Raw genomic sequence first — 25,087 nt, forward strand, 5'->3', positions numbered from 1 at the left:
ATAGCTCTAGTAACTGCTAATATTTTAAGAATTTTCTGATACCAATATTTTATTTAGTCTTAGATGGTATTTTGAACAATGATTATCAAAAAGTGTTCCCAATTCAGCTTACCTATGGCGAGGGTATCAAAGAAAGTGGTTACAGTTCTAAAAATAAGAAGATAAATACCTTTACTAATGAAGTAGTTATTATCTATAATGTTTTAATTGATTTTTAAAATATCATAAGGCTGTACTTAAGAAAATTTTAGTTGCTTCATTTTATAAATTTTTAAAGAAGTATCAAACTTAAATCTTCCTTACTTTTTTCAAATTTTTTTATTAAAAATATGAAATTTTTCATATTTTAAACAAGTTTTTAAACTACTTGGTAAATAAACTAAACTTGTTTATTTTCAGAACTTAAAAGATCACATTGATTCAGTATCTTTTAACCTCGGAAATTTAAAAGACCATGGAGAAGTCATTTTAGATGTCAAAATTAACAAACAACTGATTTCTCCAGGTTTTTCACAGTCTGTTTTTACTAAAGAAACTGGAGAAATTAAAATCCCTAAAAGTATCAAGGTGCTGTTTTTTTAGAACTAAAATAATTTAACTATCAAAAAATATATTATAGTTAATGTTAATTTTTGGAATTTTAGAGCTCACTTTTATTTTGTTTCTCGTTTTGCTTTTAACAAGGAACGACAATTACTACAGACAAAAAATCATTGTAACTATATTGGAGTTGTCAGAAACAAAGTCAATAGTTTTGTAGCAGTAAGCACATGCAAAGGTATAAGGTTTGTTCTGATTTTGTTTCATATTATGTAAAATGTTTAATAATGTTTTTTCCTACAATTTACTTTGTATCATAGGTGTATTTAGACTGGTTTCTTAAAGATTGTGCGACCCCCGAAGAAAGTATGCAAAAAAATTAGTTAATTAAAGAAATATTAAAAATAAAAGTTGTAATTATTTAATGAAAACGTTGTTTATTTGAAAGTTTTGATAGTTTTTATAGATTTGCTTGTTTGTTTTTACAAAATTTTTAAAAGTTGAATATAAGAATATAATCAAGCAAAAGCAATCACGACATGCAAACATTTCATATTTATCTCTAAAAAATTGTCAAGGCTCCCACTACACTAGACAAAATTTAAAAACAATAATTAACACTGTGTTTTATTTTTTGCCTAGTACTGTTGATGTCTTTTAGTTATACATATAATAATTTCTGGTATTGTTATTAGTATGACTATTAGTTTAAAATTAAAACAATTCGGAAAGTTTGTAACTGGAATAAGTTAAGAAAATAATGTTGAAAATTTGTTTTTTTCACATCTAAATATACTAAAAAGTTTCACGAAATATCTAATGAAATATATGTTTTTGAGTTATAATAATAGTAACTACATTTTAACCATTTTTTCAATGTCTATTGTACTCAAAATTTAAAGATAAGAAAAAAGTGTTGCTTCATCAAGTTTTTAGAAATAAATATTGAACATTTTATAAGGTTTATAGTACTAGAATTCAAAAAATTTATATGTTACACAAAGCATCAAAAAAGGTAGTTTTTTAATAAATATGAATAATTTTTTTAATTGACATATTTTTTTCAATAGTATAATATTAGTATAAAGATACTGTAAAGATATAAGGTAGTTTTTTAATGAAATAAGTTTTTTCACTTTTTGAGCTTAGAAATCTGTTGAGCTTACTGACTTAAACCTCTAATATCTTAATAAATACATTGAATTTTTTTAAGCAATTAAAAACTCTAATATCTAATATAAAACTACAGTATAAGGTCAACTTGCAAAAACTAGTTTTACAGGGTTTTCAAAAAAGCTGTTAAAGTATACTTTATTCTTTAGAAGTAAGTAAACTGAAAATTTTTGATTAATAAAGTACAGAGTATCAACTAATAAGCTGCTATCAAATAAAAAGTAATAAAAGAAAAACTCTCTGTTCCTGGTTTATATAGCTGTCATAAAATTTCATATATGGTGATATATCCTAAATTGATTCAAAGTTGCCTTAAACAACTTTGTTCCAGTTGAATGATTTTGTATTATTCGGTGTCCAACCAAATTAAATAGCAAGTGAAGCTGCTATTCCATTACAGCAAACCTATTTTAGTTATGCTTTGAGTTTACCTAATCTTCACTTGCTATTAATTCTAAAAAATTTCTCGTTACAGGGGTTATATAGAACTAGATGATCTTTACTACATAATTGAACCGATTAGCAACAGCTTTCTTACTGAAGGACACGTAGTTTATCATCCCTCCAATCATGTAATGTTTGAGCCAGAAATGAGGGAAAAAATGCATAAAACCTGTCACCTAAAAGATGTTAATAAAACTAACAACCTAGGTTTTATTTTGTTATTACATAAGTTTATATTTGTTCAAAAGTATTGCTTGGTGTTCATTTTGTTTTTACATTTGCAGCTTATATAATAACTTATATGCATAAAGAAATGTAGTCTATATTTTAATATGTTTTCAAGTGACAAGTTTTCAAACGAAGTTTGTTTATTTTAACGTGTAGAAATTCTTAGACAGGTTTAGTACAAACACTCGAATTAAAAGAGACAGTGAAAGAGAAAACACCTATTTCATTGAAATGTTGATGGTGATGGATGAATATGTTGTTAGTTGATTTTATTTAATCTCGAAAAGGTATTTGATTTAATTGCATAAAAACAATTTTTGTTAATGATTTTAAGTTTATAATCAAGTTTTTTTTAATGTATATATTGTTTTTAACTTTTAAGTATGGACTTAACATATAAAATTAGTTATGAAGTTTTCCTAACTGATATAGGGTCTAAAACTTTAATCTTTAGCTATTTTAATGACAAAAAACCTACAAAATTCTTTACTTTTTGCAACTAAAAAAACTTCTTCTAGTTTATTTTAATATATAAATTTATAACAGATTACTTAGTATAATACTAAACGTTATAAGAAATTTATTTTTTGTCAAACAATGTTTATATTTCTAGTAAAAAATCATTATTATTGTTGGTGTGGATTTTGTTTATGTATGTACATTTTATGTTTTGCTTTCATTAAAACCTAATAATAAAAAAAGGCTTTTGAAATTGCTACACTTTTTCTGTTGAGTACACTTTTTTGAGCCAAAAACTTTGTGTTCAAAATACATTTTTCCATTAAGACTTCTACTTCTTAAGTTCGCACTTTGTTTATATTCAAAGTGAGTACTTTAGAGAAAATTTATTTAAAATAATTCCTAAAATAAATTATTTCAAAATGTTTACTATCTAGCTTTTGCAAACTTTAAAAATCAACTAACTCATGAATAATACAAACAAATTTTAAACTAAAAGATGTCTATAATAGCAATAAAAAGTAAAACATTTTACTGAAATAAGCTGATCGCGGATTGCTAAATTTTTCCAATAAACTGGATCCGGATCTGGCCAATTCTCAGGTTGGATCCGGTAGATCACTAGTTTGGACATGTTTTACTTTTACATATATATATATATATATTATAAATAATAAGCGTAAGTAATATAAATTGGTTCTTCAAAAAGACTCTTAAATTTGTCATTTAAATATATTACATTTTTTTATACATATTATAATTTTCTTATATTAGTATGTTTTAAGTTTAAAAGTTTTCTTCAACTAATTAAATTTGTTGCTATTATACCAACAATGAGCTAATTAAAGATTTATCTTTAATTAAAAACTGCTTTAGTATGTTAGTTGATATGCTACATATTCAAAAAGTTTTCTATAACTTTTGCTTTATTTCTTTTTACCACATAAATTAATTATACAATAGTAAAATACAAAAGTAAAATTTATTTACGATAGATGAAAACAGTTTTATTGCTGAATTTTTAGGAATGTTTTTATATAAAAATTGTGTAATTTTCATTTCAAGTTAAAACTTTTTTTTGTTTTAAGTTTAAAACAAAGTTTAATACTACTTTTTAGATAATGTTTAGTTTAATTTTACTTTCGAAATTTTGTAGGTTAATGAGAAAATAAAGCTTATAGTGCTAATTTTAAATTCATATAAAGCGTCATATAACAAAAACTATCATTCATGTTTTATTGATATTTGGTAAGAACAATAAGTAAGAAATAGTTTGTTAAAATTAAGTTTAAAGTTTAAAAAATAGTTTCTAATTTTGCAGTACAAAAGATTTAGTACAACAAAAGAAAGAGAAGACCATATTTTGGAGATTATAAATGTAGTTGATAGTTACTATAAAAAACTTAATATGAGAGTAGTTCTCTCCCATATAGAGTATTGGAAGGAAAATAGAATAGAGTTAGATACCACTCCTGTTAATGTTAGTTAAAGAATTAATGTTTAATGCTTAGTTTTATACAAACTTTTCTCTGTACTTACATTATGTCATCTGATATAAATACAACCTTTCTTTAAGAAAAGTTCATTTTTATAGCGGTTTAAAACATAGTTTTTGGATGCATATCAGGAGAGACGTGTAATGACGTCATATAAGATATGAAGCAATTTAAACTATCTCAAATGTTATTATGTTTTGTACTAAAGTATGCAGTTATGTTAGAAATTCAAAAAAAAATTTAAAATTAAATAACTAAGCTGGAGATATATTTTGATTTAAGGTATTGTATGTAGGAACGGGTCAAATATGCACTAAGACACTTTTGCACAAAGAGCCATTTTTGCACAAGAGTAAAAAAAATTAAAAGGAAAACTTATTAAAAAAAAAGTTACCAACCAAGGGTAAGGGTTAGGGGTAGCAGTGATATTAAAAATAAATAATAAAAATAATAATAAGTATTTAAAAAGAACTTTAATAAAAACTACTAAAAAGAAAACTAGTTACCGAGGGTAAGGGTTAGGGGTAACAGTCATAGAATAAAAAATTAAATAAGAAAACCTAATAAAAATTATTTATTGGATAAAAAAAACTAGAAATTAATAAAAAATAAATTATAAAAAAACAAAAAAAATTACCGACCGAGGGTAAGGGTTGAGAGTAATAGTGATAGTAATAAAAGACCAATAAAAATTTAAATTAAAAAAGAAAAAACATTCAACTCAAGCAAAATTGACCCTTCGTGCAAAAGTGTCTTTGTCCAAAAATCTCCCTTCGCGCAAAAGTGCCCCTTCGTGCATATTAGACTTCTACCCATTTTATCTTGCTCCTATGACGTCTCCACATATGTACCATTTCTATTGTTAAAATTCTATTGATAAAGTAAAATATTTTTATACTTACTCACATTACAGGATTTGAACGCATTCGTGAAGTACCGGTACAACAGATTAAGAGAACCAGTTCAAACTGCCTGGCATCGAACTGACGTCGCTCATTTACTAGTTGGTAGGGATATCCAGGGTACAACAATTGGTTTCGCCCAAGTCTCTGCAATGTGCACTCCAAGGGGTGGTAGTATCAATCAGGTATTTGAAAGTTTCTAACCCTTTTTTTTCTTAATCTTTTTATTGTAGTCAATATTGACTTTAAGTTATGTGTATATTTGACATTATGGTTTACTAACGTAACAATCAGTAAATTGATTAAACTACAAATAAACAAATATATTTCCTTAATTAAATGAGCTTTTTTTTGCAGTTTACTGATAATTTTTTTTTTGTGTAGCATGTTATACTATAACAAGCACTTGAAATCAATTTATAATTTTTTTTAAATATATTTGATATAAATGAATACTTGTTAGCTTGTTTTATGTTAGTCATTGTTTTAACTTCAAACTTTACAACTTAACTTAAATTTTTGGTACAAATCCACAATAATTCAGTAAACTTTAATTTTATTTTACTTAAAATACTTAGTGATGGATCTTTTAGTTAGCCTATGTTTAGAAAAACGCTTTTGTAGAATAAGTTTTTGCATAAAGTAAGGTAAATTAGGTAGAACTTTCTGACTGATTAAAAGTACGTGTATGTCTTTTTATACTTAAAATTTATAATATTTTGATATTTCTATTTGAATTAATTCATTTTATATGCGCTTTAGTAATTTATAATTAGCTAGTACTTATTACTTAAACTTTCTCTTAATATTTTGGCTCGACAGAAGTTAAAAATATATGTTACAAAAACAATTTACAAAGTAATCAATTTATAAAAAACTGTCGCACGTTTATGTGTTATAAACTAAAAACACTCATCCACAAACTTTTCGTAATGTAGGTTTCTCAAACTCATTTTTGTAAACGATCTCTTGGCAAAAATTTAAACAATATTCGCCCCCATTTATTAAATATCACCCCTTTACTAGTTTATTACCTATTTAATGTTTCGCCGCCTTTCTAATTAACTTTCTCTGATAGCCAAAAACGCCCCTAGATGACGATATTGCCCATTTTGGGAAACCCTTGTGTAGATGCATATACAAAAGTCCGACTTGTTTTTAAATTGTTTGAATTTTACTTCAAAGATCAAGATTTAAACACAAAGTTTTATAAATTTTATTAGGAAAAGTTCCTTTTCAGATTGTTTGATGTATTTTGTTATATGTTAAATTAAATTATTTAAGAGTATGCTTTAGGTATAAAAAAAAATTAAAATATTTACTCTTAAAAAATTTACCTTTTTTTTAATTTTTAGACTGGCAACGAAGACTAACTAGTTAAATAAACAGCTTTTATTACAAATTACTTATAGTCACTTTTTAAAGTGTATTCTAACTAGTTTTTACCTAATTTAATCTATAATGTTACTCTTTTCGATTTTAAAATGTTTTTAACAATTTTATGAAAATTAAGTTTAAAAACCTATAATACAACTCCAGCAAAAGCTTTTACTCCATTAACTCAAATAAAAAAAATAGACACAATATTCTGAATGGATATCTGGTTTTTTCAAGTTTAAAGTACGCAAAACTGAGCCCGTTTTAGTGCAATTAAAACTGTTTTTTATTTACAAAGGAAAAGTGTGTGATATTATATTTTTTAAATTTCATAGGTAAAATTGCACTTATTAACAAAGGGCTGTTTTAATATTTTTTTAGTTTAGTAATTTTTAAGGATTTGTCTTCACCACTCACGGTAGCCAATACACTTGCTCACGAAATGGGTCATAACTTTGGCATGCTGCACGATGAAGATGGCTGCAACTGTGATGCTAATTCCGATTGTATCATGGCTCCTAGAGCAGGGTGAGCTAAATGTGTTCTTCTTGTGTTTATACGACATTGCTTTAACCAGATTTAAAAGTTTCCTATAATTTATAAAGTTTATAACAAGGTGTTAAAATGCTTTTATTTCAAAATTGTAGTGCTGGTAATTTATTTGAATAAATTTTAGACTATAATGATTCAACTTAATCTGTGCAGATTATAATATAAATTTTGTGTTATTTTCTCTTATACCAGGGGTTCCCAACCAGGAGTGCTCGCACCCCTTGGCGGTGCGAGGCAGCACTCCAGGGGGTGCGAGATGGCTTTTCTCTTTGTATGATAAATAAGGAGATTTTTACTCTTTGATAAAGTTTATAAAGTTAAAAAGTACATTTTGTTATAAAAAGAAGTTAGCGCTAATTTTCTGAATAAATTTATTTTATTAATACGTCATAGAGCAAGAGCGCTTTTAGAGAATTAAATTCATTTTACTAATTTTATTTAATAGCTGTTAGTTTAGGATTAACATTTCAGTAAAGCTTTCTTAGAGTTTTTCACCTGTGAATTTTAATCATCTATTCTTTAATTACTTTATTTTGTTAACTGGCCATAAATTGTTTAAAACAGTTTGTGAGCTAGCATTTATTTTAATTGAAATACTTAGATAAAAATTAGTATCTTCAGCAGGTTTTTTATTAGCTGTTAAGAACAGGTTCTGTTAAGTCTATTACATTTATAATATAATCTTTTATTAAGCTTAGTTGTGCAGAAAGTGGTGCTTTAAGATTTAACATCAGTAAACTCTAAAGTTCACAGCAATTATTGTATGTTATACAATTTAAGAAAACTTGTTTTTAGCTTTAGTGAAACCAATTTTTATAGATCACCAAAAATATTCAATGCATCTACTTTTTTCTATTTATGTTGTAAGCATACAAACTTTTTTTGTATTTGGTTTTATACATATCTTTTGACAATTTAAGACTAAATACCTTTTAACTTTTTAAAATTTTAACTCTAACCTTTATTATTTTGAAAACTTCTAGCTGCGAATAGTTTTGAAAACAAAACATTACATAAGCTTAACTTAGAACAACTGATTTTTATTTTTAAGTACATATACTCATAACAAAATTATAAAAAGTCTAGTTTTAAGTTTAAGCCTAATATGTATTACTTTTCTAGTGCTTTTTCCTCACTTCTAATATTTTTTCAAATCTTAGAAAACTAGATGACGAAGTCATAGGCTGAAGCATTGTTTTTGAATGAATTTTATGAAAAAAATTGTTAGTAATTGACTTTTTTATTTTTTAGAATACACTTTACTTAATTAGTACTCAATCATGTCAAATATAAGGAAGTGGAACGATAGTTATGCTCAGTTTGGTTTTACTTGCACTGAAACAGTTGAAGGCCTGAAAAATCCGCAATTCATGTTATGTAACATTGTATTTTCGAACTCAAATTTGCAGCCATCTAAGTTGCAAGAACATTTTAACAAACGACATGGTGGAGCAGATATTTCAGGTCATGATTTTGAGTCATTGAAATCTAAAAGGACCCGCTATGAATCACGAGGGACACTTCCAAAGTTCGGTTTTGTATCTGCTGGCAAACCTCTTTTATTGGCTTTTTACCATGTGGCGTATAACGTAGCTAAATTCAAAAAGCCTCTATAATTGCTGAAGAGTTGATAAAGCCATGTGTGTTACAAATGATAGAAGATGTTCTGGGAAAACAAGCTTCAAAAAAGCTTGAGTTAGTGCCGCTATCTAATAATATTATTTGAAGTCGAATTAAAGATTTAAGTTCGGATGTTTTGGATCAAGTCATTGCTGAAAACAAAGCTAGTTCTTTAAAAATCTCTCTCCAGTTAAGATAAAAATAGATAAACTTGTTCGAATATAGTTTGTTATGTTTTTAAATTTCCAAGTATTTTATTTTTGTTAATATAGTACACTATCATAAAAATTAAAATTTAAATTGTTAATTAATGAAATCAATGATTTTATAATAAAATTATTAATAAATAATTATAGCATATAGTGTTAGGGGTGCAAGATCAAATTAAGAGACTTTAGGGGTGCGGGGCTTCAAAAAGGTTGGGAACCACTGGTCTAGTTGATAGCTAACAATTTTTTTTGCATTAAAACATGTTGCCATACTAAACGACACTTATACTAACGTTTTTATGAGTTAATATTCTACCGATTTTTTTTAAAGAATATGTTGTTCACTATTAATTATATTGCCATAATTTTATATCAGTAATTTAAACTCACAGTTTTCGTATGAAGAAGTCATGGTCACAATGTTCGCTGGAGTATCTTCGCGAGGGACTGCGAATGGGTCTCGGTAATTGCATTATGAACGTCCCAGAAGCTAGGACATTGGTTGGTGGACCCCGGTGTGGTAATGAAATTATTGAAATGGGAGAAGAATGCGACTGTGGAAGTGTTGATGATTGTACTAGGTTATTTACTGAATTTTTATACAAGCTTATTAGTTATAGTATTGCACTAAATTTAAACAAATTAAGAACATAGATGAGGTAAGGCAGGTTCTACCGGTTCTTTTTTCTGATTTTTTTGATAGATAAAGAAAGTTTTGAGATAAAGGGGATTAAAGCTGGAGATCTCAACAGGGTTGCCAAAAAATCTTGAATCCTGGAAAAACTTGAAATTTGAGAAATTTTGAAAAAAAAAGAATTTTGTACAAAAAACACTAAAAAATCTGGGATTTTAGACAACTTTTACATGTTAAGTAGTAAAATTTCGATTTGAAACAAAAAATCTATTGTATAAATGATTTTTTTGTCATTATCAAAAAACACATTTAAGCTTAAACATATCTTTTCAATATCGTTATACTATTTAACACAGTTTTTTACCTTAAACTTAATTTTAAACTAAAAATGTACCCTAAAACATATAATCTTAAAATCCTGGAGAAAATTTGCCAAAAACATTTGGCAACCCTGTCTCAATAGGTTTATTATGAAAGCAAAAATTCAAAGACCAAAGAGTCTTATACATTTAAAAATCTACATTTTCTACTATTAAAACTTTTCAGTCTAATCTTTTTGTAATAAGCAACTATATTGTAAAAAAATCTGGTTTTAAGTAAAAAGTTAAATTAAGTTCTAGTCATGAAATGCTTTGTTTAAATACTGTCATACTTTTTTTAGTTTTTTAATTTTATAGAAATTGAAAGTTAAAAATTGCACTAGTACGTTCGTTTTTAAAACTTTTTACGAAACTAACTTACTACTAAATAATTAAAACTTAAGGTTTTGTATGAAATTTAACCTTTAGTTCAGGGTTTCCCAAACTGGGCCAAGTGGCCCCCTTGGGGGCTATTACAGAAATTTTTTGAGCAGCAAAGGAGCCAAAGAGGAGGACATGAGGTCATAAATTTGAAACTTACACTAGATATTCTGGAGATGATGATGAAGAACAATATAAAAAGGTCTTAAGCGTTTTTAATGGTACTTTTTAAACTCACACTAGATATTCTGGAGTTGATGATAAAGAGCTAAAAAAGTTCTTAGGCTTTTTTAATGGTCGTTTTAAAACTTAAACTTGATAGTATGGAAAAAAAAATAGGAAATTTGGAGGCCACTAGCCATAAAAGGGGGAGCTACAAGGCAATAGTTTGAAACTTACACTAGATATTCTGAAGTTGATGATGAAGAGAAAAAAAAGGCTCAGGCAGTTTTACTGGTATTTTTTGAAAAATCTTGTTGGAGGGGACCATATCTTATTTAATTTCTCTCAAAGGAGGCCTTTTGAAAAAAAGTTTGGTGAATTCTGCTATAGTTCATACTTAAAGCTCACAAATAAGAGCCAGTGTTAATTTTTATAAACAAAATATTAAAACCTCTTTGGCCTTAAATTAAGTTATAGATACCATTTCGTATAGTGAACTTGACTTAAACATTTAATATATGTTTATAATATTTAGTATTTTATTATGACGTTTTTATTAACAGCCTTTGTTGCAATGCTGCGACTTGTAAACTTCGTTCTGGTGCAAAATGTGACAATGGACCTTGTTGTTCAGAATGCAATTTTGTAGAAAGTGGCGTTGAATGTCGAAGTAGTGATAACGAATGCGAATTTCCTGAATATTGCACTGGAACATCTGCTTCTGTCAGTTTTCTTTTTTTTAGTTTATATTGTTTAATGTTATAAATAGTATAAAAGTTGTTTAGAGATAGAAATAAATAAATTTTCAGACTATTTTATTTGGGTCATAGTTTTTAACTTAAGATAAAGATAAAGATACGGTCTTGTTTAATTATATTAATGAGTGTTTTAAAAAATTTCTCAGTCAAAAAAAGTTAACAATAAATAATTTTTGTAAGATATGCTCTAAGATAAGGATAAGCAATGCACAGCCCGCGATGTATTTTTTAGCTTGAAAGCAACTTGTGCATAAAAAACAAAGTTTTGGATTTTTACAACATGTGTTTTGAAATACCAAAATAGTTTTTTTGTACAGAATATTCCTTAATAGATGATTGCTTCAATATAACTTAGCTCATAATCAGTTTTTTTTTAAATTTTTGTAGTGTAAGTTTTCAGAATTTCGCGGTCCTAGAATAATTTTTTAACGAGTCCAGCACACAAAAGAAATCTTTCGGTATGCTTTATCCGCCAACTAGAAAGTTTGCCCACCTCTACTTTAAAACATAACGATTTTTAAATACTTTTAAGTAGTTAAATTTTCTTATCTTATTAGCTATTGCATGCTGTACGTTTTATTGAAAGCATAGTGTTACAACTTTATTGAACTTGTGAGAAGACAAAAGTGTTAATAGGTTTAATACTACCTAAAGGTATTTAGTGTAATTACATAAATTTTGATTCGAAAATATACTGTAAAAAAAACATGATAAATTTTTTTGACTAAATGAACGAAGGTAAATGTTTAAAGGTAACAATTATTTTTTATCAAAACTTATAAATAATCAGTATAGCAATATATCCTACATAAAAAGTTTATGCTACATATCTTAATGATTAGTAATGTTTAGTAGTATGTTGAAATGAGCCAAATTTTTAGTGTCCTGCTAATTTGTACAAAGAGGACGGAACTCCTTGTCAAGATAACCAGTTGTGTTCTGAAGGTGTCTGTATGACCCACGACCTTCAATGTCAAATTATTTGGGGTGAAAGTATGTATAACAAAATATTTACACATTAAAAAAAAAGCTATTCATCAAGTTTATGTTTTAATTTTAGAATATATCTTATCGTTTTAGGTATGTTTATACGTTTTTAGAGTTTTTAATAATTTTTTTATGGTAAAATTCGTTAGTACATAGTATTAGATTTTGATAAAGGATTTCTTTACAAGAGCCGACATATAAAATAAATCAAACAATCAGTTTTTAAAGATAAAGCTGTTTTATTTGTTTTAAAACTCATCCTTGGTATTATTATAAGTAGAAATAAGTAAAAGTATACATAAATGATTTCATAACAAAAATGTTACACTGTAAAGCATTTTAATGTAGTTACGGGTTAAAAGGTTAGATAAGGATATAAAAAGATATACAAGTGTAGTTTTAATATGTGATCTTAATAATCTTCGTGTCTAATTTAAGGCGAATAAATTCAAAATATAGACTTAAAGTATAGCTGTGATGTACTTTACGAAATATTATAAGAGCAAGTTAAAAGAAACTGTATTAATTAATTGATAAACAAGTAATCTAGATTGATACAAAGCATTTAATAATAGTTTAAAAAACTAACAATTTTTTTTCTTACAGTTTGCTATTAAATAATACTATTTCGCGGTTCGTAAATGAAACTTTCTTGCAGAATTATATAAATTAATTTAGTAAATATGATTCTATTACGTTACTAGTATCTTCATTGAACGTCTCGGCATCAATTTACTACGAAGTGCGCTTTTGCAAGTCAGTTAGCGTTTTATAGCAATAAAAAGAATGTAACTCTTTATAATAATTTTTTTATATTTATTTATATAAACTTGTTTACAATACCTTAAAGTAAGAATTTAATTTTAACTATTAAAAAAAAACAACATTTTTATTCACATTCTTTAAAATTATAAAATAAAATATCGTTTTCATTACAACATCATCAAATTGTCTATATTAATGGTTTGTGAAAGCAATGTTTCGCTTAAAGATTACTATAAAATGATGAACTCCTGATGTTTAATTCAATTTTTAACCTATCACTATTTTTTAAGTTTATTTTATACTTTATCGGATATTTTAAGATTTATCTTCAATCTGTTTAATTTTAGAGAAAGTTTTTTATTTTATTTTTAAACTAAAAAAAATTGTGTTTTAAATCTAAAATGTACCTCAATAATTATTTGTACTTAAGCAAACTAAGTAGAAAAAAATATTTATCGTTGAAAATTAAATGTTTTGTTAGTTTTATATAAATGTACTAAACATAAAAAGGTGTAAGTTTATATTTTGTTTAATAAATCAGTTGTTAGTATTTTAATAAATTTAGCGAAAAAAACTTTAATTTTTATTTAGAAAACAAGTGGTTGGTTTGTCATTAGTTATTTGGTTTCGTCTTTTATGTACATAGTTAATCTTTACACATACTCATTTAAAGCATGTTTTGTTCTATATTATGCATAAATAATTTTAGGTGCTAGGAAGGGAGATGATAGATGCTACACTGAAGTTAATAGAATAGGAAATGAAAATGGGAATTGCGGAAGAAATGAAGAAGGCTCTTTTAAGCCTTGCAAAAGCGAGTTTGTATGTTAATATTTGCCTCCAAACAAGAACTTAGTCAATGAAAAACTCACACACCTTTTGAAATACTTTACTTAATTTAGATTTTATACCAAGCTTTAAAATTTTATATTATGCAATGTATTTATTTAAATACTTATTTATCAGATTTTAGGCGTTTCAAATTTAAAATTTTCTTTTAGAACTATTTTTACTAATAATAAATAGAGACTTAATAGCGTAAATATTATGTTGATACACTAGTTTTTAAAGTTGTTTTGTGTATGTTTTTTTTTAATAATAAAAACACCAATTTATATCTAATACAAATACAGGTTATATTTATGAGCTTAAATAGTACTCAGCTCTTATTCCTGTGGTCTCCAAAAACTTCAGCTAATCTGCTTTACTTACGTTACGAGTAACGCACAGTTCTAAATTTATAAATAATGTACGTCTTACTTACAATGGAATTATATTCCTAGGTTTAAGTTAAAATACACTTAAAAATCAATTTAAAGTACTTTATTCAGGGTTCGTGCGCGTCAGGCTAAGTCAGGCTAAATCAGTTTTTTTGAAAAAGTTGAAAAACGTCAGGCTAAATCAGTTTTTCTATTTAAAAATTTGAGAATCTCAGTTTTTCTCAGTTCAAATGCTTGAAAATGTTTGTTAAAAAAAGTCAAGAAATATTTTTAAGATTAAGTTGAGCTGTGAATTTATTTCTAAATAAAGATTTAGTTATTAAAGACAAAATCAGTCAATATTTGTAAAATTAAGTGCTTAAAACCTTTTGTGACTTCTAAAGGAGATTTTCCTTACTTTGATAAAATGTCAGGCTAAATTGGTCTCAGTCAGGCTAAATGAAAAAAAAATCGCGCACGAACCCTGTTTATTAACAAAATAACAATTATAATTGTTCTAAAAGAAACTGTTATAAATCGCTCACTGCACAAGTAAATCTATAAAAAATATTTACGATTATAAAAGATAGAAACGACTAACAGTCTTGACGAAATAGTTGTAACACGAAGGAACTTACGGCGTTTGATTCACAGATCGGTGTTCTTAAATTCGTAGCTACTTCATTCGTTGAACTTAATTAAATGGCTTGTAGATCATGCGTACTTAATTGGATGATGCGATGATCGTCACTTAAAAGCGACTTACTGCAGGGCGGGATGATGTAAAACTAACGCGTATTTGTAAGACAAACGCGTATATATACGCAATGTAAAAAACTTAACTCCTTTGATTAAACTAAGTTGTTTGTTTTTTTGGGAACTTGTCTTAAAAAACTTTAGAGAATGTCTATTTTTGGTTCTAATATAAATTATATCTTAAAACTATAATGCCTTCGGCACAATAACAACAAAGTAGCCATTAGAAATTGAATTCTGGAAATTCTTCAAATTTTAATACTTAGCAAAAAAACTTGAAGATCGTAAAACTTATTACTTTTTGGAAAACCTAAAGTTTTGAAATGATTTTTTATTTCAATCAAAAATTTTAAAATGACTTAATCTATTTTTTTAACAAGTTTACTTAGTTTCTGATAAATTCGTAAGATTAAAATTGTTTAATTTAAGAAACAACACATTATCAACCGTAACAATGCATTTTTATACTTTTGTGTTTTCATATTTTAATAAAAACGACTATAGATCTAGTTTCCAAAATAAAAACAGTTAATCAATTGTCTTGCACAAATTTAGGTTTTTAATATATAATTTATTAAAATATCAAAGTTCATCGAAAATAGTTTAAAGTTGGCGTGCAGTTAATTTATAATCTTTGATTTATATGTACAGTAACCTCTCGCTTATTTACGCACATTGTGTCCACAGAAAAAGTGCGTAAAGATACGAGAGGTCGTAAAGATACGAGAGGTACCAAATATAATTACTATAATGGCTATTTTCTAATATTGCTTCTAGACTGGGTACTTTCCCACTTTTAACAATTTGTTTACATTATTTATAAATATTAAAACAAAAGATAAAACTATACATATATAAAAAAAAAGGATTTAAATTTATATGAAATAATGTTACTTGTTGTAAAATTTTACTAAATTTAAAAATAAGTAGATTTTATCTTTATCTTTACTTATATGTGACTTATTTGATACTTAACGTTTATATTCTATTCTACTTCAGGAAATTCAATTTATAATTAAGCATTTGCTTACAATTAAGAAATGGTGTGGTGTCTAGTTTATATTAAAACTTGTTTCTATGGGCTTTTACAAAAATATGCATTTGGCGCTGTAATGGATTTCTTCTTTTGAAAAAAAATATATAAAATATAAGATAATGTTTAATAAAAGTTGTTTATGTTAGTACAACTTTTTTTAATTTGACTTTTGCGCACATAAGTATGAACTTGTCTTGCATTGTATTAAAGATATATTATTGGATTTTTTAGGTAAGAATGAAATTTCATGCCATAAGATTTTGAGGAATAAAAATATTTATTTTTATTTTTTGAGTTTTTTAGAATTCTAAAATGCGTAACTAAACGAGAGTGCGTAACGTCACGAGTGCGTAAAGATGCGAGAGGTTACTGTATATAATATAATGTAAATATAAAAATAGTTTGAAATTTTATACTTATACCACTAGAATTTTTATTGAATTTTATTACTTAAGGTTGAAAAGTCTAAACATTTTTACTCGTAAGCGACTTTAGTATGGACTGGTTTTCAAAATATTATTTATTTTAAATTTTTAACCAGAAACGCGTTGTGTGGTAAACTAAACTGTCATTTTGGTGAAAACTTTCCAGTTTTGGGTGGCTTGATAAATAGATACACATATAAGAACACAGTTTATAAGGTTGACGAGAAGTGCAAAACTGTGCAGTCTGTAATGGAAAAGGCTGGTGAAAGTGACATCAAAGATGTTGCTTGTGTCCAACCAGGAACTGCTTGTGGCAAAAACATGGTATTTTTTGTTGTTTTAAAAAAAAAAATTAAATAAAGTAAAATAACTTAGTAAGTAAAACTTCATAAGTAAAACTAAATGTGCTAACAAAACAATAATGCTTAACACTTCTTGTTTCTTGAACAATAAATTAAAATTAAGAACGTAAATAAAAATTAAGATTAACGTCACATGTTTTTGAGTATTACTTTTATGGATAAGTTCTTGTTTCAAAAGTTTTCATGTAAAGTTTGTAAACACTTTTATTTATCAGGTATTTTGACTAGGTGTTTATTTTTCAAATCTGTGTGCATTTTATTTTTGGATACTAAGTTTTGTAACACTGTTCTAGTCAAATACAAATATTTCCAATACTACATATGATAGCCAAATTTCAAACCACAAACATGAATCAAGTTAACATTGTAAGATTTTTTAGGTTTGTGATGAAGGTGAATGCAAAGTAATGGAAAGATTAACTTGTTCAGATAAGTGCAATGGAAAAGGAGTAAGTTGTTTTTAAATTGAAATTCTGAAATAAAACTATATATCATTTTGATACATATTTTTTAAGGCCAATTTAGTATTATAAAACTATATTCGATGAAGTTGTTGAAGATAAATATTGTTAAGGATTGTTAAAGGGTTGCCACATTCAGAACAACTCAGGCTAGTTTAAAATTTTGGAAAGTCTTAGGCAAGTTTCATTTTTTTTAATATTCTTGAAAAACACAGGCTGTCTCAGATAAGTTAAATTGGTTAGAGTTAGAAACTCAGGCTAATTTAAAGATTCTTTCCTTATGTTAGTCTTTAATCGGCTTTTAAATGTGTTTGAGTTGATTTTATTGTAAATTTTTTGATGTTCTGTAGTTAACCTTATGTGTACTATTTCATCTCTCTTAATTTTACACTATTAATTTTATTTATTCGGTAATGTTTTCTTCTAGATGCTAGCTCTACTTCAGTATAACAAAAACATTTTTACCAGCCTTTTGTAAATATAAATTGTTAAAGCATACATATGCAGTTCTGTTCTTAGTATGTTAAAAAACAGATTATGTGTATATATTCCATAAGCATGCACATGTTTCTCAACATCTAGAAAACTATGCACAGTAAAATGATAATTAAATTCGGAAAATATATTATTAAAATTAATTTCAAGGTTTGGTTCTCTTTATAATTGCATAACATAATAAAGCTTATTTCTGACTATTAAAAATTAGTTGAAAAATTAAAAAGACTTATAAACATTTCAAAATTGCGACAAAAGCGGAAAGTTATTTTCTTTTTTAGCCTTAAAGAGTGGCAGCCCTTTTACATATTTAACAGAGAGTATTTTAATTTTCAGATGTGCAACAATCTCAAGCAATGTCATTGTGAAAAAGGATGGGAAGGCCAATTTTGTGATAAGATAAGCTCTCCTGGAACCAGCTCGATGTATGCAACTGGCCAGAATCTTATTAGTAAGATTTTCTTTTTATATTATTCTTTATACCTTTTTGATTTTGAGTTACGACTAACATTATTTCTTTCATCGGAAAAACTAGATTTAAAATAAAAGCTTTAATTAGCTTTTGGTACAACTTGATTTTGGAAAACTTATGTAATAAATTAATAAAAGTTTACTCTTTTTTTTTCACCAACTCTCAGAACTATAATTTTTTCGAACTTAATTGTCTAAATTGTTTGTAAAACACCAAGTGATATATATTCTACAAATTTAAATTTAAATTCTCGAGAAACTATTGTTTTGAATGTAAAATTTTTTGTGATTAAAATGGTTACAACCCTTATAAATATGTTGGCTTTGAGCTTTTAGGTTCTCAAAAAGTTTAATATACAAGTAAATATTAAGTGCCTAGAACTCTTTAAATCACTGTAAAATAATTTAGTAAAAGCTTACAGTTCTTTTTCGTAAAACCAGGCTATCTTTATTGTTCACCCACTTTAAAATAAAAGACGAAAATTAAAGTATAAGGGTATACTATCAAAATCCACCCAATTTTATTATTATTATTAATTTATTTTGAATAATTAATATTATATAAATATTAATACAGACTTTGTGATATATTTTAAAAATATTTGGCTGTATGAACGAAATGTGAGAAAAAAATCATTTATGTAATAGAAGATAAATTTAGATGACTCAGCTGCACAGTTAACTTAAGTTCATCTTCAAACACTTTAATAAATCAGCAAGTAGTTTTATAACTAAATTTTAATTTTTTCTTCTTTGTAGTATTATTTTATCTATTTTTCACTATCACTGTTACCCCTAACCCTTACCCTCGATCGGTAAGCGGTTCTCGAATTTTATTGGGTGGATTTTGAACGCGGGTAAATTTTGATTGCGAGTAGATTTTGAACGTGTCCCGTAATAGTTCTTGAGTTAGTTGTTATTTTACTTCTTTATATTATTATGACTGTCTTTGTATCTTCTAATTAACAACAGGAAGTGCTAGGTTGTAAACAATAAGATGTATTTACATTCTACAAAAAAAAGCTAAAATTATGTTTAACTAATTCTTTAAACCCAACTATTCAAACTATTTTCATGTTCGCGAGTGGATTTTGAATGTGTCCCAGTAAAAGACTTTAAAGTAAAACTTTATAAAAATGTATATACTTTTTCTGCTTAGCCTATTCTTTAAGTTTTTGCAACAAAATTCGTTGAAGTAGCAATAGTCAGTGATTATACTTGTAAAAATATTTTTTAAGTATATTTCTTGTTTTTATATTTAATAGCTCGTTTTAAGCTTATTTTATACAGTCTAGGTATTTAGAATGAAAATAGTTTGAATAGTTGAGTTTAAAGAATTAGTTAAACATAATTTTAGCTTTTTTATATGGAATGTAAATACATCTTATTGTTTACAACCTAGCACTTCCTGTTGTTAATTAGAAGGTTCAGAGACAGTCATAATACTATAAAGAAGAAAAAATTAAAATTTAGTTATAAAACTACTTGCTGATTTATTTAAGTGTTTGAAGATGAACTTAAGTTAACTGTGCAGATGAGTCATCTAAATTTATCTTCTATTACATAAATGATTTTTTTCTCACATTTCCTTCATACAGCCAAATATTTTTAAAATATATCAAAAAGTCTGCATTAATATTTATATAATATTAAAAATTTTAAATGTCTAGTATCATAAATGTATTGCCATCAAGCTTTAAAACATAATGCAGTATTAGCTTTCCTTTTTCCACTTTCTTAAACTAATATTTGATGTACCGGTACGTTTCAAAAAGCACCATCGATAATAATAAGCGATCTCAAAGCATCACAGCTTTTTAAAATATATTACATAAAAAAAACAACCAAAGTTAGACCATCAGGTAAGTTTTGAAATATGATAATTAGAATTATCCCGGCTAAAGACAATCAAAACTGCTAGAGCTCGGTGCTATTTTGATTAACGTTTGTATTATTTCAGAGAATACAGCTTTCCAACTACGTTAAGTGCATCTTTGTTTAAAACTACTTAACCTAATCAACTCTTCAGTTTTGTGTATTTATTATTTCTTTTTTCAGATTGCTGCTTTATAATTTTTTTGTGCGATCTAGTTGAGTAGTTTAATGAATTGGATTGTATCAGTGCTGAGTATTGTAAAAATATCGTTGTTGAAGTAAACATATGTTCATAATTTAAACAATTTTATTTATTTCTCTCAAAATTTTGAATTAAGGCAATCTAAGAGTTGTTTGTATTTTATGTAGCTCAAGTTTTTATTTTTTTCTAATAATCTAGCAGTTCAAGAAGGTTGTTTTATCTTAAGTGAAGTTTTTGCATTTTATGCTGATAGTTTTGTAAATTTTGCAGATGTTTCTATTAAATACGAATTTCGAAATACATAACTTTTTTAGAATAGTTTTTCATTAAGACTGAAACTTAGGAAAAAATAGCCAATTACAGTAAGATCAAAGATATAAATTAGATAAAGCAGACACTACTTTTATTTACACGTGTTTAGGACTTGAAGCTTTAAGCACCAAGTCTTCTTATTATAAAAATTAAATGTATGTAACAATAGGTTTTTAATTAAATCTATGTACTCGACAGGAGAGATAAATTTTACTTTTTTTGAACATTCTAAGACAACAAAGTTAGTAACAACTGAAAGAAGTTCACCCAATACTAAAAAGTCATCTTCTGAACTGTCTAGCACAACAAGTTTAGAAACAACTGAAAGAAGTTCACACAATACTGAAATATCATCTTCTGAACTCTCTAGCACAACAAGTTTAGAAACAACTAAAAGAAGTTCACCCAATACTGAAAAGTCATCTTCTGAACTGTCTAGCACAGCAAGGTTAGAAACAAGTGAAAGAAATTCACCATTTGATAACAAAGTAACCCAAAAAAATACAGCATCTTCAGCTACCTTTGGAACAACTCAATTATTTTGTACGTTTCTATAATTTTTAAAGTTTAAGTAAAATGACACTAGTAGTTATTTGTTTTTTATTTTATAAAAAATGTAATTATATAAACTGCAAAAGTTTTAACAAGCTAAATATTTTTTTAATATAACTTTTAATATATTGAAATAGACAAAATACTTTTTGTCTCGACTTTTAGGAATCTTTTTTTAATAACTTGTATGATTATTCAAGGAACATATGCAACTTAAAGTCTGAAAAAGATAACTCTTTTTTTTCAAAAGCTTTTTGACAAAATCTTTATATTATTTTATCTAGTGATAATGAAGTTGAAATTGTGTAGTATTAAAATTTAAGGATCTTTTATTTCTAATAAGATGTCATGTTTAATTTGTTTATAATTAAAACATTTAATTAAAAAACTAGATCTTAGTGTGCTTAATTTAAACAAGAGTTGAAGCAAGAATATCTTGATCAGTTAAGAGTAAAAGTGTTATTTTTAATTTGAAACTATCTGAGTAAAATGTTTAACATAAGTGTCTATTCTTTGATTTTTATCTATTCCAAACTGCTATCACTCTGCTTTCATCGTTTTAAAACTCATTGCTTTCTATAACTGGGTTCTGGCAGGGTTTGTTAATATACAGATGATCGTATATCGCAATAATTTTATAATTGCTACTTTGGTCTGCAATCGTTCCGAAAAATTTAGGTGATATTTTGCCTAAATAGCAGATGCTCTGATCAGGGTTGCCACTTTACCTGGAAAAACCTTGAAAAACCTGGAATTTGACAATATAGGCAAAAATAACCTGGAAAAATCTGGAATTTGACAAATTTTGAAAAAAACCTGGAATTTTGATCAAAAAACCTGGAAAAACCTAGAATTTTTAATAATTTTAATATTTTCAGTACTAAAATTTCAATTTGACACAAAACATTTATCATATTCAATATATTGAATAAGGCTATATTTAAGTAAATTAATATGTCTGAATTGGATATAAAAAGTATCATTGAAAACTGCAAAGTTAGTAAAGCAACAGAGGAAAGTTTGCTACAACTAGGAAGAAAAAATGATGAAAAACTCAATCAATGGAAAAGAAATCCATAACTTGAATAGTCAGTATGAAACTAAAATCAAGGAACTTGAAATCAGTATCCAGAATACACAAAAAACTCATGAGGAGGTTTATAAGAAACAAACTACAGAAAAGTCTCTTGATCACCAAATCAGTTCACTAAATGAAAGTTTTATGAAATTTAAAACAGAGTTCTGCAAAAAGTTTGATAATTTTGAAAAGAAACTTTCAATGTATGCAGAAGCATCAACAAACTCCTTTCAAAAACAACCAGACTTTATCAGTAACATTGACAGTAAATTGTCACTAGTAACACATCAAATAAATGCTGAAACTGAAAGGAAATTGAAAGAAAAAAAAGCTTTAAATGTCATAGTATTTAATATTCCCGAAAACATTAGCAATACATCAGTTTATACGGTAGAAAATGCAAAAAATGACCTCAATAAAATACAAATTTCTCTAGGTTCCAACAAGATAGCTGAAACTGAATTAAATACATTATACCGTATCTGTAAATACAACTGCAATAAAACGAGACCAATAATTTTGAAACTACTGACACAATCTAGCAGAAAACGACTATTGAGTCTAAGAAACCTTAAAATACAGCATCTGGGAAAACAAATTAGTATCTACATTAATATTGATCAAACAAAATCAGAGATGGAACATTTTAGAAAATTGAGATTTGAACTAAAACAAAAACAAGCAGAAGCTGAAAGCAAAAATTTGAACATAAGATACGTTATAAAACAAAACAAAATAGTTGAAAGTACTCAACTGGCCTTTTGGTTTAACGCCCAGGATCTCTGGGCCTAATAAGTCAAGCTTCAACACTGACATGCACCTTAAATCATCTAGTTTAATCTTTAATAGTTCTAATACTAAGGCCTCAGGCACTGTTTTTTCTAATAGTTTAACCTCTAGTAGAGATTTATTTTTAAATGTTTCATATACAAATATAAGATCTATTTTAAACAAGATAAGCTTCATTGAATTTTATATGTGTACACAAAATTTATATTTATTTTTTTTTAACTGAAACATGGTTAAATTCAAATGATATTGATTCAAATTTTTGTCCTCTAGGGTATAATATAATCCGTAATGACAGAATAGGCAGGGGAGGAGGCGTTGCTGTTATATTTAAAAACTTTTAAAAATTAATTGAAGTAAAAACTAATTTTGTTTCATCTGATGGTTTTGAATTTTTATGTTTTGATTTGATTCTTAAAGGACTCAAATTGAGATTTTTATGTGTCCCTCCAAGTTCCTCTAAATCTCTAGCTGTTGTTTCTGTGACATAATCGACTTAATCAGAAACCTTATTCCAAAAAAGTCTCCTTTTTACATTTTAGGTGACTTTAATTTGCCAAATATAGACTGGAATATCCCAAGCACAACCTACAATGACTGTCACAAATGTTTTAATGAATTTTGTTCAGATAATCTCCTTACACAACTTATTGACTCATCTACCCATAACAACGGTAATGTCCTCGATTTACTGCTTTGTAATTATATGGCATTAGATAGATTAAGTTTCATTTGGTTGATTTACCTTTAACAAATATAAATGATCACAATGTTATTTTGTTTGGGATAAGTGTTCACAAAAGTAAAAAACCATCTCCTAAATCACTCTATCCAGATTTTCGTAGAGCAATTTTGAGAATATTAATAAATTTTAATCATAAATAAATTGGAAAGTTCTTTTTAACAACTCAAAAAATCTACAAATGTTTTATGATAAATTTATCAAAACAATAAATTTTTCAATCAAACAATTTGTGCCTTTAATTAAACAAGACAGAAAAATGAAAACATATCCTTCTGATATAAAAAAAGCTGTTAAGGGAAAAACTTAAACTCTACAAACAATGTAAGTTAGATAAGCAGATGATACAAAAATACAAAACTGTATCAAAAAATATGAAAAAGCAGTAAAAGTGTTCAACATAGAACATGAAAAACGTTTTTGCCATAACACAAACTCAAAAAAATTCTACAGCTAAGTAAAATCAAAGCTCAAGTTTACACCTTCTTCACCTGTATTAATTAATACAAATAATTTTCAAATAATATCAGAACTTTATAAAGCCTCTTTTTTTAATAAGTCCTTTCAAAAGGTATTTATTAAAGATTGTGATGACAAAAATTTTAAACTTGTTAGTAAAAAGTGTTTGGAAATGAAAAACTTCTTCATAAGCAATGATGAAATAATTAAGTCTGTTAATCATTTAAAAGATAAAATAATCAGAACGCCTGAAAACATCCTTCATATTTTATTAAACGTACTATTTATTCCCTAATTCTTCCAATTTCACTAATTTTTAATTGTTCAATAGCTACATCCTCTTTACCAAACCAGTGGAAAGTCTCATATGTCATACCAGTGCACAAAAAAGGTAGTAAATACAACCCTTTAAACTACAGACCCATTTCTTTGACAAGCAGTTTTTGTAGAATTTTCGAACATATAATTTCTCTAAAAATACTTGATCATCTTTTTTTAAATAAGCTAATTTCACATAAACAGTTTGGTTTTCTACCTAATCGATCATCTAGTTATCAACTGTTGAATTGCTTACACTCATGGTTGGTTTCATTTCTAACCAATAAGTCAACTAAAGTTATTTACACAGACATTCAAAAGGCTTATGACTCTGTATCCCATTTTAAACTAGTAAAGACTTTAACTCAATACAAAATTCATAAAAGTTTAGTTAGCTGGTTCAAAGAGTTTCTTGAAAACAGAACCCAAAAAGTAGTTATTGGTAACACTTTTTCAGAGTCTTTACCTGTTTTCAGTGGAGTGCCTCAAGGAGGGGTTATTGGCCCACT

General features: G+C 26.6%; 1 protein-coding gene across 1 annotated transcript; it reads left to right on the forward strand.

Annotated features, from left to right (window-relative positions):
* Window positions 1–114: 114 nt before the first annotated feature.
* Window positions 115–19,240, forward strand: LOC145828561 (disintegrin and metalloproteinase domain-containing protein 19-like). Its single transcript, XM_082936316.1, has 14 exons — window positions 115–135; window positions 400–572; window positions 2,189–2,342; window positions 4,166–4,324; window positions 5,254–5,427; window positions 7,017–7,147; window positions 9,393–9,581; window positions 11,100–11,259; window positions 12,176–12,287; window positions 13,756–13,864; window positions 16,579–16,786; window positions 17,205–17,273; window positions 18,117–18,231; window positions 19,224–19,240. Exons 1-14 carry the CDS (start codon window positions 115–117, stop codon window positions 19,238–19,240), a joined length of 1,791 nt encoding a protein of 596 aa, XP_082792442.1.
* Window positions 19,241–25,087: the final 5,847 nt, after the last annotated feature.

The sequence above is a fragment of the Thalia democratica genome, chromosome 2, assembly GCF_965202585.1.
Source record: "Thalia democratica chromosome 2, ktThaDemo2.hap1.1, whole genome shotgun sequence".
Lineage (NCBI taxonomy): Eukaryota > Metazoa > Chordata > Thaliacea > Salpida > Salpidae > Thalia > Thalia democratica.

Coding starts and splice junctions, on each gene's coding strand:
- LOC145828561 (XM_082936316.1), top strand. CDS start 115: ATGGCGAGGGTATCAAAGAAA. Junction 4,325..5,253: donor TAGATACCACTCCTGTTAAT/GTTAGTTAAAGA, acceptor CTCACATTACAG/GATTTGAACGCATTCGTGAA. Junction 9,582..11,099: donor AGTGTTGATGATTGTACTAG/GTTATTTACTGA, acceptor TTTTATTAACAG/CCTTTGTTGCAATGCTGCGA.